We start from the raw sequence: 17,770 nt of genomic DNA on the forward strand, positions 1-17,770 counted from the left end.
CGTCTCTGTAGGCTGTTTGCCTGTCTTATTTCGAGAAGTTTCTGTTCAATTCTCTTGCCCACATAGAAATGGAATTATTTGTTCTTTTCGTATTGATTAGTTTGAGTTCTGTGTGGATTCTAGTTATCAGACCTTTGTCAGAAGCATAATCTGCAAAAATCTTCCCCCATTCTGAAGGTTGTCTGTTTGCTTTACTTACTATGCTCTTGGCTGTGCAAAAGGTTTTTAGTTTGATCAGATCCCAGTAATGTATTTTTGGTGTTGCTTCAATTGTGGGGGAGGGGGGGAGGTCCTCTTCATAAAATATTCTCCCAGGCCAATTTCTTCAAGTGTTTTTCTTGCACTATCTTCTAGTATTTTTATAGTTTCATGTCTTAAATTTAAATCTTTTATCCATTGAGAATCAATTTTTATTAATATTGAAAGGTGGGGGTCCAGTTTCAGTCTTCTATAGGTCACCAGCCAGTTCACCCAGAACCATTTGTTAAATAGGGAGTCTTTCCCCCACTGAATGTTTTTGATCAAAACACAGATCAAATGATGATAAGTAGCTGGGTTCATCTCTTGGTTCTCTATTCTGTTCCATACATCTACCTCTCTGTTTTTGTGCCAGTACCATGCTGTTTTGATCCTTATAGATTTATAATATAACCTTATGTCTGGTAACATGATTCCTCCTGATTTTTTTTTTCTGAGTAATATATTGGCTATTTGATGTTTTTTCTGATTCCATGTAAAACGAAGCACTATTTTTGCAAGCTCTTAAGGTACGACAACAGTGTTTTAATAGGGATTGCATTAAATATGTAGATTACTTTGGGTAGTATGGATATTTTAAGAATGTTGTTTCTTCCCAGCCAAGAGCATGGTATGTTTTTCCATTTGTTAACATCTTCAGCTATTTCTTTTCTCAGAGTTTCATAATTCTCTTTATAGAGATCTTTCACATCCTTTGTTATGTAAATTCCCAGATATTTCATCTTCTTACTACAGTAAAGGGAATAGAGTCCTTGACTGTATTTTCAGCTTGACTATTGTTGACATATATAAAACCTACTGATTTGTAAGTATTGATTTTGCACCCTGAGACACTGCTGCCTTCCTTGATCACTTCTAAGAATTTTGTAGTTGAGTTCCTGGGGTTTTCCAGGTATAGGATCATATCATCAGCAAAGAGTGAGAGTTTAATCTCTTCTAACCATATTTGGATACCATTGATCACCTTCTCTTGCTTGATTGCGATAGCTAAGACTTTCATTACTATGTTGAATAGCCTTGGAGACAATGGGAATCTTTGCCTAGCTCCTGATCTGAGTGGAAATATTTCAATTTTATTCCATTCAATATTATATTGGCTGTGGGTTTTCTGTAAATTACCTCTATCAGTCTAAGAAATGTCCCTTCTAAGCCTATTTTCTTAAGTGTTCTGATCATGAAAGGATGCTGGATATTGTCAAAAGCTTTTTCTGCATCAATTGAGAGAAACATATGGTCTTTATTTTTTATTTTGTTTATGTGATGTATTATATTTATAGATTTGTGTATGGTGAATCAACCCTATAACCTGGAATGAAACCAACTTGATCATGAATTTTTAGATGTGTTGTTGAATTCTGTTTACTAAGATAATATTGAATATTTTTGAACAATATTCATTAATGATATTGGTCTATAATTTTATTGCTTTGTTGGATCCTTTCCTGGTTTGCAGATCAGGGTGATATTTGCTTCATAGAATGTGTTGGTAAGTATTCCTTCTTTTTCTATGCTTTGGAGAAGGTTGTATAATACAAGTACTAGTTCCTCTTTAAAGGTTTGATAGAATTCAGATGTGAAGCCATCTGGTCCAAGACTTTTCTTCTTTTGGGAGATTTTGTATTGTTGATGTGATTTCAGTGATTGATGTAGGTCTATTTAAAATTTCCAATTCTTTCTGGTTGAGTCTAGGAAGGTGGCATGCTTCCAGGTATTGGTCCATTTCCTTCAGATTTTCATATTTCTGGGAATGGAGTTTTTTGTGGTAATCATTGAGGATTTTTTTGAATTTCTGAGGTGTCGGTTGTTATTTCTCCTTTATTATTTCTGATAGACCAGTGGTTCTCAACCTGTGGGTTGTGACCCCTTTGGAGGTAGAATGACCCTTTCACAGGGGTTGCCTTATATCATATATTTACATTATGATTCATAACAGTAGCAAAATTAGAGTTATGATGTAGCAATGAAAATAATTTTATGGTTGGGTGTCACCACAACATGAGGAACTGTATTAAAGGGTTGCAGCATTAGGAAGGTTGAGAACCACTGTGATAGACAATAGTAGAGATTTTACTTTTTGGTTTCTGGTTAGGTTAGTTAACGATTTCTCAATTTTATTAATCTTTTCAAAAAACCAACTTTTTTTTTTGGTTGATCTTCTGAATAATTCTTTTGTTTTCAATTTCATTTAATTCTGCCCTAATTTTAGTTATTTCTATTCTTCTGCTGGGTTTGGAGTTGCAATGTTCTTCCTTTTCCAGTTGCTTGAGATGTCCCATTAACTTATAGGCTTCCTCTCTTTCTGTTCTCTTGATGAAGCCTTTCAATGCTATAAATTTCCCTCTTAGGACTGCCTTTGCAGTATCCCACAGGTTTTGATAATTCATGTCTTCATTGTAATTTTGTTCCAAAAATTTGGCGATGTCTTTCTTAATCTTGTCTTTGACCCAGCTATCATTAAGTCTAAGATTATTTAGTTTCCATGACTTTGTTTGAGTATGAAGATTCCTGTTGCTGTTCAGTTCAACTTTTATTCCATGGTGGTCCCAGAAGATACATGAAATAATTTCTATTATTTTAAATTTGCTGAAGTTAGACTTGTGTCCTAAGATATGATCAATCTTGGAGGAGGATCTATGGGCTGATGAGAAGAATGTATATTCAGTTTTATTAGGATAAAATGTTCTGTAGAGGTCTGTTAAATCCATTTGTTCTAGGGTCAGGTTGAAGTTTAATATTTCTTTGTTTATTTTACTCTTGGAGGACCTATCCTAAACTGTCAAAGGGGTGTTAAATTCTCCAACTATTATAGTGCAGGAAGATATCAAGTTGTTCATATCCATTATGGTTTGCTTTATAAATTGAGGAGCATTCTGGTAGGGTGCATAAATATTAATTATCGAAATCTCTTCATGTTGGGTGTTTCCCTTGACAAATATGTAGTGACCATCCTTATCTTTATCTTTGTTGGTTTAAAGTCATTGGTATCTGCAACTAAAATTGCAACCCCTGTTTTTTTCTGATTTTCATTTCCCTGTATTATAAATGTCCATCCCTTTATCCTGAGTCTACTTTTATTCTTTAAGGTAAGATGAGATTCTTGTATGCAGCAGATATCTGGTCTGAGTTTTTTTTTATACTGTCAGCTAACCTGTGTCTCTTTAGAGGACAATTTAGACCATTCACATTAATTGAGAGAATTTATGATCCTGCTAGCGATTTGAGTGTCATGTTTTTTGATTGTCCAGTGGACATTTTAATCCTTTAACCATTGTGGAAGTTGAGTTTTGTTCAAAAATTTCTGAGTGAGTTTACTTTGGTGGTAGAGCATTATGCTGGTCATTGTGAAGGATGGGTCTGAGAATATCCTAGACAGCTGGTTTAGTTTTGGCAAATTTCTTCAACATGTGTATGTCATTAAAGTGTTTTATTTCTTCATCACGAATGAAACTCAGTTTAGCTGGATACAGGATCCTGGGCTGAAAGTTGTTTTGTTTCAGGAGATTGAAGGTTGATGACCATCCTCTTCTGGCTTGAATGGTTTTGGCTCAGAGACCTGCAGTCATTCTGATATTTCTCCCTCTGTAGGTAATGCTTTTCTTACATCCGGCTGCTTGCAGAATTTTCTCCTCATCTTAACTTAGGCAAAGTTAATCACAATGTGTCTAGGAGATGTTTTATTTGGATGGAGTCTTGCTGGGGTTCTGAAACTGTCTACTATCTAAATTTATGTATCTCTTGCAATACTTGAGAAATTCTCCTCCATAATCTCTTGGAGTAGAGCATCTGTTCCTTTAGGACCACCCCCCTCTCCTTCAGGAATTCCTACAAGATGAATGTTTGAGATTTTGGAGTGATCCCATAATTCTCTCAGGGAATGATCAGTTTTAGCTTTCCATTTGCCTTTTTGAGCATTTGGAAATGTTCAAAAGCTTTGTCTTCAGTTCCAGAGATCCTTTCTTCTTCCTGGTCAATGCTTTGGTGAGGGATTCTACTGCATTTCAGAGCTCCTCAAATAACTTTTCCTTGAGCTCTTCTATCTCTTTTCTCATTATGTCTTTGATGACTTTGTCTTTGAATTCATTAATTTCTTGAGACAACTTTAGAACTACTCTTTGGCTTTCAATTTCTAACTTTTCTTCCATTCTAGTCATCTTATTTTCCTTCCATATTCTGAATTCTGTTTCTGACATTTCAGCCATTTGTCTATGCATGACATATTCAGTTGTATCTCCTTTGTCATTCCTTGGGGGGTGGGTGGATTGATCTACTTTGGTATTCATGTTGCCAGAGTTCTTCCATTTCCACGCTATGTTTATTTTCCATCGTTTGGTTATTAGAACTGGTAGGGTAAGATTGAATTGGGGTTCCCAGGTAGTAGAGATAATTATTTCCTTACCAAAGTGCTAGGCTTTATAATTGTGGCTTATCCCCTACAACCTTACACAGGCCCCTTTCAGAGTTTTGGCCAGAGATTCTGAAGATCTACTTGGTGAGATAGTGCAAGCTGGCTCTGTTTTGAAATCAGCCAACCTCTGTCCTATCCTAACAAGGCATGGTATTAGGTTTAAATCTTGGCTGTGGAGAGATACAGACAGCTGTGGTCCCCTACCCCCACCCTTCAGTTCTGTCCATTATAGAACTTCCAAGGTCAACCTCAGAGAATCCCTGGGTGGACAGCCCCAGACACAAGTCCCAATCAAATTTTCTTGGGCAGTATAAATGCTGCTCAACAGAGAGGTATCCAAGGGTCTCCAACAGCATTTAGAGCTGGGGGTCCACACCCCCTCCTTCCAGACTCAGTCCACACTGGAGTCTGCTTCTCTGCTTGCCAGCCCATTTGGAGTCAGGGGACCACATTATTGCCCCCAGGTCTCAGTCCACACCCAGGAAGCTTCTGCTTCCCAGCCCAGCTGGAGCCAGAGACCAGCCCCACCCATCAAACTCAGTCCACACTGGACAACAACTCTCCTGCTTACGGGTGCCATCAGAGCCGGAGGTTCTGTACCCCCTCCTGCCAGACACAGCCTGAGGGTCCATACCACCCCTGGTGGGGCATAGTCATAACCAGGGGACTGCCCCTTCTCCTACCCTCTTTCTTCCCCACTAGTCACAGATTCCTGATGTTCGGTAGTCCACACTATGCCCAGATCTCTCAGGAGAATCCCAAACACTCTGTGCTCTGCAGGGGGCAGAATCTCAGACCGCCATGTGAGGGGGGAAGGGTGGACTAGGAGTTTGGAATTGTGGGGGAAAATATTTGTTCAATTTTATGCCCTGGAGGGTGGTGTCTAGAATCATAAGAGAGAGAAAGGGACCTGGTGTTTAATAGCTCTCTCCAGTGAGGTAAAATGAGAGGTCTTTTGTTTCCTGCTCATTTGCAGAGACCATGGGGGCCTTCCACCAGGGGGAGGGGACTCCCATCCTCTAATCTATACGCTTTGTACCTGTAATTTGTTTTCTTGAATGCTCTTCCTTGGAGTCACAGCTCACTCAGCTCTGCACCTTGGCTCAGCTCTGCACCTTTGGCTTCATAGAGTCCGATTCTCTCCAGTTTGTCTCCCTCTTGTCAGGGCCCTCTGCTGAGGGCCCTGACTAGTTGGCCATCTTCCCAGAATCCCAGGGACTGCTTTTAATGTCAACTGAACTTAGTATTAATATATTTTCTCTTGAGAGACTTAAGAGAATTTGAACATGAGCAGTCTGTAGTCACATCAGACATCTTGGTGGAATCTCAATTGGGGAGCAAGTTAGACTAATGGCCAGTGAGTGAGCACTTGTCAGGCCTGTCACACAGAACCCATGGGCCAAAAGATGTCAGTATGGAAACAGACTTCCTCCCCTCTGAACCACAGCATTGGTGAATAATCAGAATAGGCATCCAGGAGGGATGAAAGGGGTATTTCCTGCCTTTTAGAGAGCATGTTTTCTCATTGAAACACCAGGAGAGGTGAAATCAGAATAGCTCTTTAATACATGGAGAAAACTGGCTTTTAAAAGCAGAGCTTTGGGGAGTAACCCTGTACATCTTAGTCTCTGCTTCTGAAGTCAGGTGCAATAGAATTTTCACTGATGGAAGGGAACCCAGTGGAGAAAGAGTAGCAAGTAAACACAGTGTCCATCAGAGAGAAAGGGATTCTTCTCTTTGCTGGTAACATGAGCTTCTGCAGCCTGGGGTTAATACATAGTAAGTACTGACTGCTCAAGTGACAGCTGGTTCCCTATTTCTCATACCTCTTTGGATTTAAAATTAAAGAAACACAGAAAGAGGAGACGGCTTTCTAACTTTGCTGCTAACTACCTGCTTCTTATGGGGCTGGAGTGTAGCATATGGGCTTAGGAATGGTTAGTCTGAAGTTTAAATCTTGGCTCTATCACTTCTTGGCTGTATGACCTTGGGCAAGTTACTTAACCTTTCAAAGTCTCAGTTTCCTCATCTGGAAAATGAGAATAAGTATTTATGCCTCATACAGCTGTGTTAACACAGGCAAAATTTTCTGGCAGGTGCCTAGCATACTACAAGTACTCAATAAATGGTACTAATATTTCAACAAAGTATTTTTTTTTTGAACCAAAGTTTTCATTGTCTTCCTTACTTTATTACTTCAGTCTGAGCCATAAGTGACGGTTGACTATTCTTTAAAAAAGTGCACAACATACCTTATATAACGCAGATGTAGAGGCTGAGCCCACTGCAAATGCCACTCCTATAATGGAGTCAGCATGGAAGTTATCTGCGTACGCCATCATGACGATGCCAGTAATTGCCATTATTGCAGCAACTATCTGTGGAATAGAATAGGAAACAAAATTGATGCCTCTGTATCTCAGAGGAAGCAATCCAGGACTTAATGAAAGTCCTTTAAACCAAATTACCTCTTGTACATTGCTGCACAATCATAGGAAGGATCAGTATTAGAAATAAATCAGGATGCTCACGAGACACCCAGGCATTGAATATAAAAGCTGCTCACATTCTAAGGAAGAGTTAGTAGTTTTATTTTTTATTTACATTTTTTAGGGTTATTAATTTTAGTTTAATTTTTTGACTCAAATTTCTAGAGGTTAACATCCATATTGGTGAAATACGTTTAATAGGAAGTCACTGCTAAACATTTTTCATCTATTCTCCAAACAATTCATCATACATTTTAATTAGGTCCTTGGATCAATGTTTGTTTATGAAAATGTCCACATAACTGGGACTTGCTTAAGGAGACATAATATTGATACAGCCAAGAGACAAAATTTAGCCCAAGGGAAAAAAAGACAGGGAATAACCTGTCACAGTGGTTTGCACAGGAGCAAGCTAAGTCTCTGTTGTCACTTGGAATGTCAAATGGAAACTGGTTCCTCCTTTGGTTTACATGCAAATTAATTCCATTTTTAAGGAAAATCACTGAAGGATAATTTAATTATTCTACAGCACTAACTGCATAATGGGAAATAGTTATAATTCAACTGAAGTCATAATGGTTAACTGTAAATTGATAGGAATCTTGGTATATTCAGAACAGTGTCCACTCCCTTAGTGAAATGTAGGTTTGCATCTGTCTCTTTTGTCCTGAACTGGTTCTACTAGAAAACATTTCAAAGCGCGGCAAGCAGTAAAATAACAACCCTGGTACAGGGAACAATAAGTATGCTATTTCATTGTGAAATAGTCTCACTGATTTTAAATCAAATAAAAAATTGTGAGAAATTTAAACCTACATGGTATAAATTTTGTTAAGCTTCAGTTCTGAGTATTCCCAACTAAATAAATTCTTCTTTAGAATAGCTCTTTCATATATGTGATTTATCTTTGGACTTTCTGAATTTATAACAAAATGGAGATCTTTAACATGTCAGTCTTTTGTTAATGGTCACCCAATCCAGCTCCTGCCTGGTTTCAGAGTAGCTCCAGACTAACGTGTCCTTTATGAGAAACAGCAAGAGTCCTTGAGAACAGATGCCAACATTCTAGCAGTGAAAAACCACCTTCATAAAATGTTTTCCAGGAGGCTTCTTGATGGGAGGTGTTTTTCTTGCTGAGTGAATATCATAATCTCTGAAGCTGCCAGGCATGTGTGCTGGTTGGACTCTTAAATTATAGGGAATAGAACTTAATACACTACGAGATGCCAAGGAAATTGTCTAAACATGAAGTAACAGACTCATGAATAAACATTGGTAAGGGGCTTATCTAGACCTGGAAATTCTGTGAAGGTTATCATTTTCCTTGATTTGAAGTTTATAAGTCAGCTAGGAATTTGCAACAATTCTTTGGGTGGTCTGATTTCAGACAAAAAGTCACATTAGATGCTGGCATTTTCTGATTTGTTTTTGTGTTTAAATAAAATTCATGGGTTAAACTGTGCGTGTGCACACATAGATTTCCCTCAGAAGACTGGACTTATAAAATAATAATTTGAATTAACATTTGTTCTCTTTTGGCCAAACATCAGTTGTGGTTTCTTGTTTAAATAAACTGGTGGTTACTTTAATATAAGATCAACAGAACATGGTGTGAATCCTAATGAATTTAACAAAATGAGCTATTTTGCATTTAAAATTATTGAAGGTACACTACAATCTGTAATATATGGGTTTAGGCAATTGTGTAAAGTATGTAATTCTGGGTTTAAGAAATTATGAAAACAAATAGTCCATTTAAAAACAAAACAAAACCAGAAGCAAAAAACAAAAACATCATTGGAAAATGATGAGCATTAAATACAATGATCCCGAGGATATGACCACAGGTGGGAACCATTTCTTTTCTAAGTCAGCCATTAGTGTATACATATATATATACATATATATATATATGCATAAAATTTCTCAAGGTAGGAATTAATAAATTTTCTCAAGGTACGAATTAGATATGGCTGAAGATGACATAATTTCATACCAATTCAAAATTATAATGATAGTGAGCCTCTTAAAGGTCTTCATTACTTATTCTATTCAAGTGCTTGTGAAAATACTAGCCTGGACCACATAAATTGACAGATCTATTATACCAGTGTCTCTTTCAATTGCCTTCAGGTAGAGAAACATTTTTCACTTTCAACAGACAATGCTATTGGTTAAGTTCTGAAGGTGTGAAAATCTGAATGTTTGAGATGTTAAAAATTCTTTTCCATGGTATGAGCAATGTTTTATAAGTTACATGCTAGGCTCCTGTAGGGGTGATAGATAAATTAAATTGTTTGGCACATTTTCATTTAAATTTCACAGCTACCTGGTAGGATAAATTCCCTATGGCCATGTTTTAAGAAATTTTCATTGTATTTCTTATTTACACAGTTGGAACTAAAGGAAAGGATCTCAGCTAATTTTGTAAATGCAAGAACATGTTAGGTCCAAGGCCTATTTAGAGTGGTCTTCTAGAAGATCCCGGAGTAGCTCTGCTTGGCAACATTGGTTTAACTTTAGAGGGACATACTCATTAAAAATATGCAGAGAACAAATGACTTAAGCACAGATCTGAGTCAGACACCCTTTCAGAATCAACCAGTCACCAAAGAAGGGTTAATAGTCTGTTCTTCTCGACAGAAAAACACAAAAGGACTCTTTATGGGCTCAGCAACCTGGAAATACATCTGTAGGAAGCCAGCACCTAAAATCCTGTGTCAGAAATGCTCATCTATGCTTATTCACAGGATGGCAGCCACAAAAATGCTCCCAGGACAGGGCAGTGTCCATGTGGAGACCTCTCCCACTGACTGGGCATGTCCAGTGGTGGTGGCTTCTTGGCTTCTGAAAGATATGGCTTTCCTGACACCCTAATCTAGACTCAGCCTCTTAACCAACCAGAATTGTCTAAATAAGATGGGGACACCACCATTATCATGATCTGCATCTGGCTTGGGGGACAGTGTTACTGCCAATGGCTACATCTCACCTCTCTAAAGCTCTCCAGACTGTCCCATCACATGTGCCCACATTGCCTTGGCATCCACGTGAGGGGCAGGGCCTCCAGAGCTGGCTCCCTTCTACAGGCTCAGGCTGTCAGAGAACCCTGTGTTTCAACTTGCAGGGCTGGAGGTGGACTGTGAGGACATTTGAGCCTGTTCCTCAACCCCAAGGAAGGCTTTACTGGTAGACATTAGGTGATCTCATTATGTTAAATACACCTGTGATCCTGCACAAAAGCTATGTGTCTTTTACTTTTCAAAGAATTAGTTCATACAGATGAAGGCTAGAGGGGCATCTGGCTTTTGGCTGTCTTTGTTTTCTCGTATCTTCACTTTTTCCTCTTTGGGCTCAAACCCTCAAAAGCCACATGGGTCAGGTCCTCTCTGACTCTCCATGGGGCTTTACCAGCATCTTCCCACTCACTGTTTCCCCCTCGTAGATGTTTCCATGATTACTATTCACATAACAACACTGTTTCTTTCAGAGTCCAAGGCACGGAAATGAACCTTCAATTGCTTCTCTTCCTGTAGTGGTCCCTCAAGATACTAAAGGTCTAAGTGAGTTATTATAACCCAAATGTTTTTCTTTACTTTGCCTCAAGGCTAATCCTGTTTCCTGAAGTTGAGTGAGTATGAAGACACCTCCTGGTTCACAGGGGACCCTTGAATCCCAAAGCGTACAGCATCCCCAAAAATGCAGATCTCAATACTCAGGTTGAAGGCTATCGGTCACCAATTGAGGTTAGAACACACATTAATAAACTGACCCACAGGAACCACTCAAACAATTGCCTTTCTTTATGAGTGGATTCAAATAGCATCCATTTTTCAAAGAACCATGGCTATACAGAATCCTTAAACTTCTGCACGTGTTATATTTAAAGTTCTGTAAAGAGCTGTCTCTTTTACTAGAATCCAATCAAGTCAAACTAGAGCTGAAATATGAGAAATAAAGAGGGAGGCTGGGCATGGTGGCTCACGCTCATAATCCTACCATTCTGGGAGGCTGAGGCAGGTGGATTGCTTGAGTTCAGGAGTTCAAGACCAGCCTAACCAAGTGCAAGACCCCATCTCTACTACAAATGAAAAACTGAGGCAAGAGGATGGTTTGAGCTCAAGAGTTTGAGGTTACTATGAGCTATGGAGCCATGGCACTCTACCAGAGGGTGACACAGTGAGACTCTGTCTCAAAAAGAAAGAGAGAGAGAGAGAAGAGAAGAAGAGAAGAGAAGAGAAGAGAAGAGAAGAGAAGAGAAGAGAAGAGAAGAGAAGAGAAGAGAAGAGAAGAGAAGAGAAGAGAAGCAATCTATAGCTGTCCAGATGTAGTTGGATGGGGGAGGAAATACCCAGGATAGCAACAAATCCAAGGGTGTTGGAGCTCAAAACACCTCCTTTCTTATACACATCTTTCTTTATATGAATTAAATCCATTTGAAAATGATCTCAAAGGGAGACCTGGATGGCAAAGAGGGAGAGAAATACCAGAAAGGGAGAGCAAAGGATGCATGTGGACGGTAGACATGTGGGCTCCACCTTTTTGAAGGGGCTATGGATTCCTGTGACCATGCACTCTGAGGGCTCTCACAGCCCAGCTTTCTCCTCTCTTGGCTGTATCTATAGGTTGTTGTCCCACCAAGAGGAGGATGAAAGGGATGGGTCCATCCTCCATTGCTTCCCCTAGGAAGCATGAAGGTTCTGGGTGGAGAATTCTGTTTAGACATGAATGAACAGTCATGAAAGGCAACATAGAAGCAACAGCTCATCTTGAGTCTTATCTTAATGTGTGACATCAGCACAAATCAGAAACATCCCAGCTCCAGTGTCCTGGTTAGCACACTCTTGGGCCCAATTTGAATTCAAAGAAGTGGTGATGCAATGAAAGATTTGGTTTAACTGGCATACTCCAGGCAGCCCTTGGTAGATCTCAGAAGATCTCTGGAGCAGCCACAGTTTGTGAGGCTAACAGCATGGGGACTCATGTAGCAGGAAAATCTGTGGCTGCCAAGCTGGAGGAACGCAAATTCACTTCATAATCTGCCTTCTACCAACCATCACCAACCATCAATTGTCTCCACACTATCAAGGAAATTTAAAAATGAAGGAAAACTTTGAATTAACAATACAAAAAATAAGGAAGGGACAAGACCTGAAGGAAAAATTTCTAACATTCTAGTCTTCCATCTACTTTCCACTGGCATGAAACAGGCACCAAGGAGGCAGAAGGAAACTCCCGGCCAGTGGTGCAGTGCCCGTGAGAAGACCTTTCTGGTGTTGGGTGGTTTCTCTGGGTTCCATGAATTTAAGACCTTTAAATAAATATGACAGGATCCAAAGATGGGAAGACACCCATCTTCAAAGCTGCAAGAGCTAGATCATTACTTTCCAACATTTTTGTAATTAAAAAATACTTTCATTTAAAGAAGTTTATTAATACATGGATGGTCATGTATTAGCTGTGAGCAATTGCACAAGAAAGTGCTTTTTAAATTTTTTTTCTTTTTTTCTTTTTTCTTTTTAATCGCCCAGCCCCAAATATCAGGTAAAAAGGGGTTTTCAGCACACAAAAGGCTTCCAGTAAGTTGGCTGAAATAATTTCACAATAGAAAACTAAAAGTACAAAAGATTGACTTTCCATCTATAATTCAATCAGTATTCAAAAGAAAAAAATACTGAGTTCTTCATAATACATAACTCATTTTTACATGAGCATTACCGCGTATGCTCTGGAGGCCCAGACAAATCTATATTTCCTAACATTATTACTTAAGGCATCCTCCCTTCTGTTCATGGTGTTATTTTGACACGAAAAACTAGAACAAGGGAAGGCCACGCTTTTCATCTAAACATGACCATTCCTGGGGGCAAGCAAATGGGAATTAAAATCCAACAAACATCTGCTTCCAAACTACTGAAACTTTAGCAGGAGCCAGGAATATACATCTAATCTGATGACTGACAGCTTCCCTTTAATTTTTTTTTCTTTTGCCTAAAAAGCAATCCCGTGGGTGACATCTGGATGGTGTGCTTCAGACTGTTCTCTGCTGTGGCCACTGAGATGCTGCCTGTGCTCTGCCCCCTTGAATTTCTCAGATGGCCTAATTATACATATTCTCACTATGTCTTGGGAGGAAAGGAGTTGCTGATACTGTTAAAAGGCAAAATGCTAAATACATTTTGGTGCATCTCCCACTCCAAAGCCTGACAACATGCATCATGCAAACGGCAATTCTGGAACGTGACTTCCACAGTCAGGAGGGAAGCCCTTCCCACCACTTGAAAGAGACATGTCTGACTTTTACCAGGATGCTGGACACTAAGGCTTACTATTTCATCATTTGTGAGGTCTGAACTTCTGTACATATTTATTACCACCTACTTACTGGTCAGTTAACCTTCTACCAGGTCTTATTACTTATTGATGCCACATTGGTTTCCTGAGGTCACTGCAACAAATTGCCACACACTTAGTGACTCAAAATAATAGAAATTGATTCTCTCACAGTTCTGGAGGCCAGAAGTTTATAATCTAGAAGGAATCATGGCATCTCTGGGGGAGTGTGGGTTCCTCACCTGTCCAATGGTGGGCCCTGGCACACCGGGCTGGCGCCCACATCACTCCCATTTCTGTGTTTGTGGTCACACTGCTGCCTCCTCTCTGCATGTCTGTTCTGTGCGATTCACTCACAGGGACACTTGTTGGTGGATTTAGAGCCCATCAGATAACCTGGAATGGTCTCTTCTCAAGGACCTTAAGTTAATAATATCTGCAGAGATGCCTTCACTACCTAAGGTCACATTCCCAAGTTTTGGGGATTAGGATGGGGGCAGATCTTTTGGGGATCCACCACTCAACCCACTGCAGCTGCCAAATTTAAAATGGCCATGGTTAGTAACCTCTAGGCGGATTTCTTAAATCTGCGGTTTAAATGTAAATTACACAGCTGTTACGTTTCCTCTAAAGCACCTCAAATAAACAGTGTATCTTTTTTTAAAATATAAACTCTTGCATCAGTGAGGTCCTTGGTTAAATGCATTCATCATGGTAATATGACTGATTTTCTCACTGGTAAATCTAATAGTAAATGTATGGGTTTTCTTCTGGTATTTATACATCACCAAAAGAACAGAACAGCCCTCAGATTGCCTCTCCTTTTCCCTCTTCTGTCTGACAAGACCCTCCAGATCCTCACAGGTGGTCCATGGCAGTGAAAAATAATAAAGAGAAAGACCTGAGGAGTGTGAATTCATTTGTTATATCCTCACATGCCACTGAGCCCCTTTCTTGGTGGCCTGCATTTCTCCAGGCGTTGGATATAGAGGTGGATTGCCTATAGGGAGCATGGCCTGAGTGGCATGGAGGACCCCACACTTAGACCCACACCTGTTGCCTTCTTGAAATTATTAATATTTTTTTAATGGAAGCCCTGCATTTTCGTTTACCACTGGGCTCCACAAATGATGTAGCCCACCCCACATGGAGCAGCCAGCACTATGAAGAAGGTCCTGTGAGGGTCCCTGGTGGGATGGCCCTGCGGCACTCCAGGTATAAGTACACCACGCTGTGCCCTTGGGGGCCAGATCTACAGTTAGCCAGTGGGGAATGTGGATTTATGGGCACCGTACTTTAACCGCATCACAGCCTGACTCACAGTTTCTGATTTTGTCTTCCATCAGAACTTCCTACTCACTGTTCACATCAAGCTTCAGTTCTCAATTTCTGAGCATCTCCCAGGATAAAAAAAAAAAAAAGAATTTTCTAATTGGCTGTTTTTTAAATGTAAAAGCTACTGGGGTTAATGACCTTCCTAAACTAGCTCTCTAATCCAGGCATTTATTTCAGCATTTTGGAGGGGGCAAGGAGCTTGTAATCATTGCCAACAGAAGCGATGTTTGGGTAGAAAAATACGTTTCCAACTCAATCTTGGATATATCTTTCAGAGAAGATATATCTTTCTATTGTGTTGTGTTGCTACTTCGGGACAAGGCTGTTTGTTTGTACCTCCTTCTAGAGAACTGTCTCAGTATTTTCATCACAGTGGCATGCCACAGCAGAGGGATGAGAGTGGGCTCCTTAAATCTTCATGCTCCCAAGCAATCTACTTCTAACATAGAGCAAGCACACATGCAAAAAAGCTTTTAAAAATTCACGCTGCCCTCAAAAGGAACAAACTCACAACTGAACAGTTTAGTTAATGATTTGTACCCCAAAGAAAAAGCTTTTGGTTCCATTTCCAAATTAGTTACACTGGATATACAGCCACTTTTAACAGCATTTTGCCATTACCAGCGACTTTAATTAGTGTTTGCTAATCCCATCTACTTACACCAAATATTAATTAAATCCATCTGGCAGGGGACATGAGGGAGTTGTCTCAACATATGTTGATTGAAAAACAGCAAATCATAATCTTTACTGTGGCTAATTTTCTCAGACCCTTCTTTCCTGAGGACAGAAGGAGTGGATTGCATCATTAATTCTAAAAACCAATCCTAAAAAAAGAACTTATTTTCTCTGTTTTAGTGCCTCTTGTTGGAATCAGCTCACTAATCAGTGGAAACCATGTCTTTATCCTCCCACGATGTTGTAACTGCCTGGGCTTCCTAATGCATCTTCGGATCTCAGTTTGTACTCAGAACCAGTGGGAAACGTTTCACAGAAACTCCACAAAACAAAGCAGCTCTCGTGATGTCAAGGGCTTATGATTAAGGGAGGCGACGCGCATCGAATCAAGTGTGCCATTACCCTCACTCCCATGAACCTGTCTTTCAGCACGATCCAGGACAGCAGGAAGACAAAAGCTTTGTTACAGCAGAAGAGAGCAGAGACGTCCGTGGCTGTCAGCTTCTTCAAAGCCAGCAAATATAGATAATTAGTCAAAGTCCATAGGATAGAAAAAGGAGCAGTTCTTTTAAGAAACAGCTTCAGTGTCAGACCATCTTCACCAAAAATCCGACTACATTCCCTAGGAAAGAAAAAAGAAGTTAATATCCAGGTACTAATAGGGACACATCTTGTCTAACTCATCACAGCCATTTTCAGGCAAAAGCACAAACACTCAAAACTATCATTCATCTGGGGAATATATTGAGCCCAGTCCTGCTACCTCCTCCACGCTTCAGGGAGATATGGGGTTCCTGGACATGAGCGCTGGACACGAGCCCCACACACAGAGCTCAGCCTCTTTCCACATCACAAGGGCAGCTGTTCTGCTGTTCCTGGACATGCTCAGAGGAGGCTGACAAGATGCAGAAATGGGCAGCTGCTGAGATCACGGGCTCTTAGAAGAAGGACACGACTCTTCCCCCCAGGGGAGGAGGTGGGGTCAAGGTGGCTGTAGTCCTGGGAACAGACTGTGAACAACTCACAGAATTTTGCAGGACAGGTGCCTGCCTATGTCTGGGAAGCCACACGCATCTTGGGATTTCGTTATTTCTGTCTAATATATCCGCCCAATTGTCTAATTTCTTTTCTTGCTATCACTTTGAAGGCAGAAACAGGAGGAAAAGCTCCATGATAACCCCCAAATAGTGAAAACTAAATAGGGAACTCAGATTGTATTTATACATAAAAAATTTGGCAATTTTGGAGGAACTGTCTGAATTTAGTGTGTGAAAATGGCCACTTCAGTTAAATCTTTGGTTTGTTTGATTTCCAGTTGAATTAGCTATTTAGCCCAAGGGGCCATTTTAATAAAAATGCTCCCACTAGGGTGGCGCCTGTGGCTCAGTCGGTAAGGCGCCGGCCCCATATGCCGAGGGTGGTGGGTTCAAGCCCAGCCCCGGCCAAACTGCAACCGAAAAATAGCCGGGTGTTGTGGCGGGCACCTGTAGTCCCAGCTGCTCGGGAGGCTGAGGCAAGAGAATCGCTTAAGCCTGGGAGTGGGAGGTTGCTGTGAGCTGTGTGAGGCCACAGCACTCTACCGAGGGCCATAAAGTGAGACTCTGTCTCTACAAAAAAAAAAAAAAAAAAAAAAAAAAAAATGCTCCCACTAGTGACAAGTGCAGGCAATAACGGAAGTGACACAGTGACAGTGCCTGCATGACTGTGGAGTAAAAACAGATTTAGCACTGGGGGAACTGAGCTCTTTTTTCTCAGTCACTCGTGAACATTTAAGTATTTACCGGACAACTATCATGTGCCAGGCGTTGTGTTTCCAAAAGTGGTGTCAGTAATCTTGTTCAAAGTCATAAGTTATTAATATCTGCACGTTTACAATGTTTATAATGAATCCATTCCCGTGACTGTGGCAGTGCTAGTACTACTTTCTTTTCCAGTGTTTGCTGGAGAGAAACCACTGTGCCTCAAAGGATGGTAAGCCCGATAAATTCTGGCCGATGTTTGCCCCACCTACGTGAAGCAACTTGCCCCACTGAAGGCCCAGAGGGAGGAAGCCCCAGACTCAGGGAGCGTGGCCTCACAGGCCAACCTTCCTGCTAAATGTTGCCTTCAGGCAGCTGTGAGCGCTGGGAGTGTTGGGTCAGTGACTCCAGGGAGGCTGGAGATGTGCACTACACACAAAAGCTCATATAGAAACCTGTTTACTTACAGGTGGGACACAACCCAAACCAAAGGGCTTTCCCAGTACAAAATGAGACTTCCCCAAAATAAATCT

At 40.4% G+C, this 17,770-nt stretch overlaps 1 protein-coding gene across 1 annotated transcript in view; it reads right to left on the reverse strand.

Moving 5' to 3' along the window:
- The window catches only part of SLC35F4 (solute carrier family 35 member F4), a 286,744-nt gene that overhangs the window by 8,855 nt on the left and 260,119 nt on the right, over positions 1-17,770 (reverse strand). Inside the window, exons 4-5 of the mRNA XM_053603574.1 lie at positions 15,901-16,120; positions 6,916-7,041 (exon numbers count right to left, since the gene is read on the reverse strand). Coding sequence (XP_053459549.1) covers positions 6,916-7,041; positions 15,901-16,120 — 346 coding nt within the window. The remainder of the gene's footprint in view (positions 1-6,915; positions 7,042-15,900; positions 16,121-17,770) is intronic.

This window comes from Nycticebus coucang, chromosome 9, assembly GCF_027406575.1.
Source record: "Nycticebus coucang isolate mNycCou1 chromosome 9, mNycCou1.pri, whole genome shotgun sequence".
In the NCBI taxonomy this organism is placed as follows: Eukaryota; Metazoa; Chordata; class Mammalia; order Primates; family Lorisidae; genus Nycticebus; species Nycticebus coucang.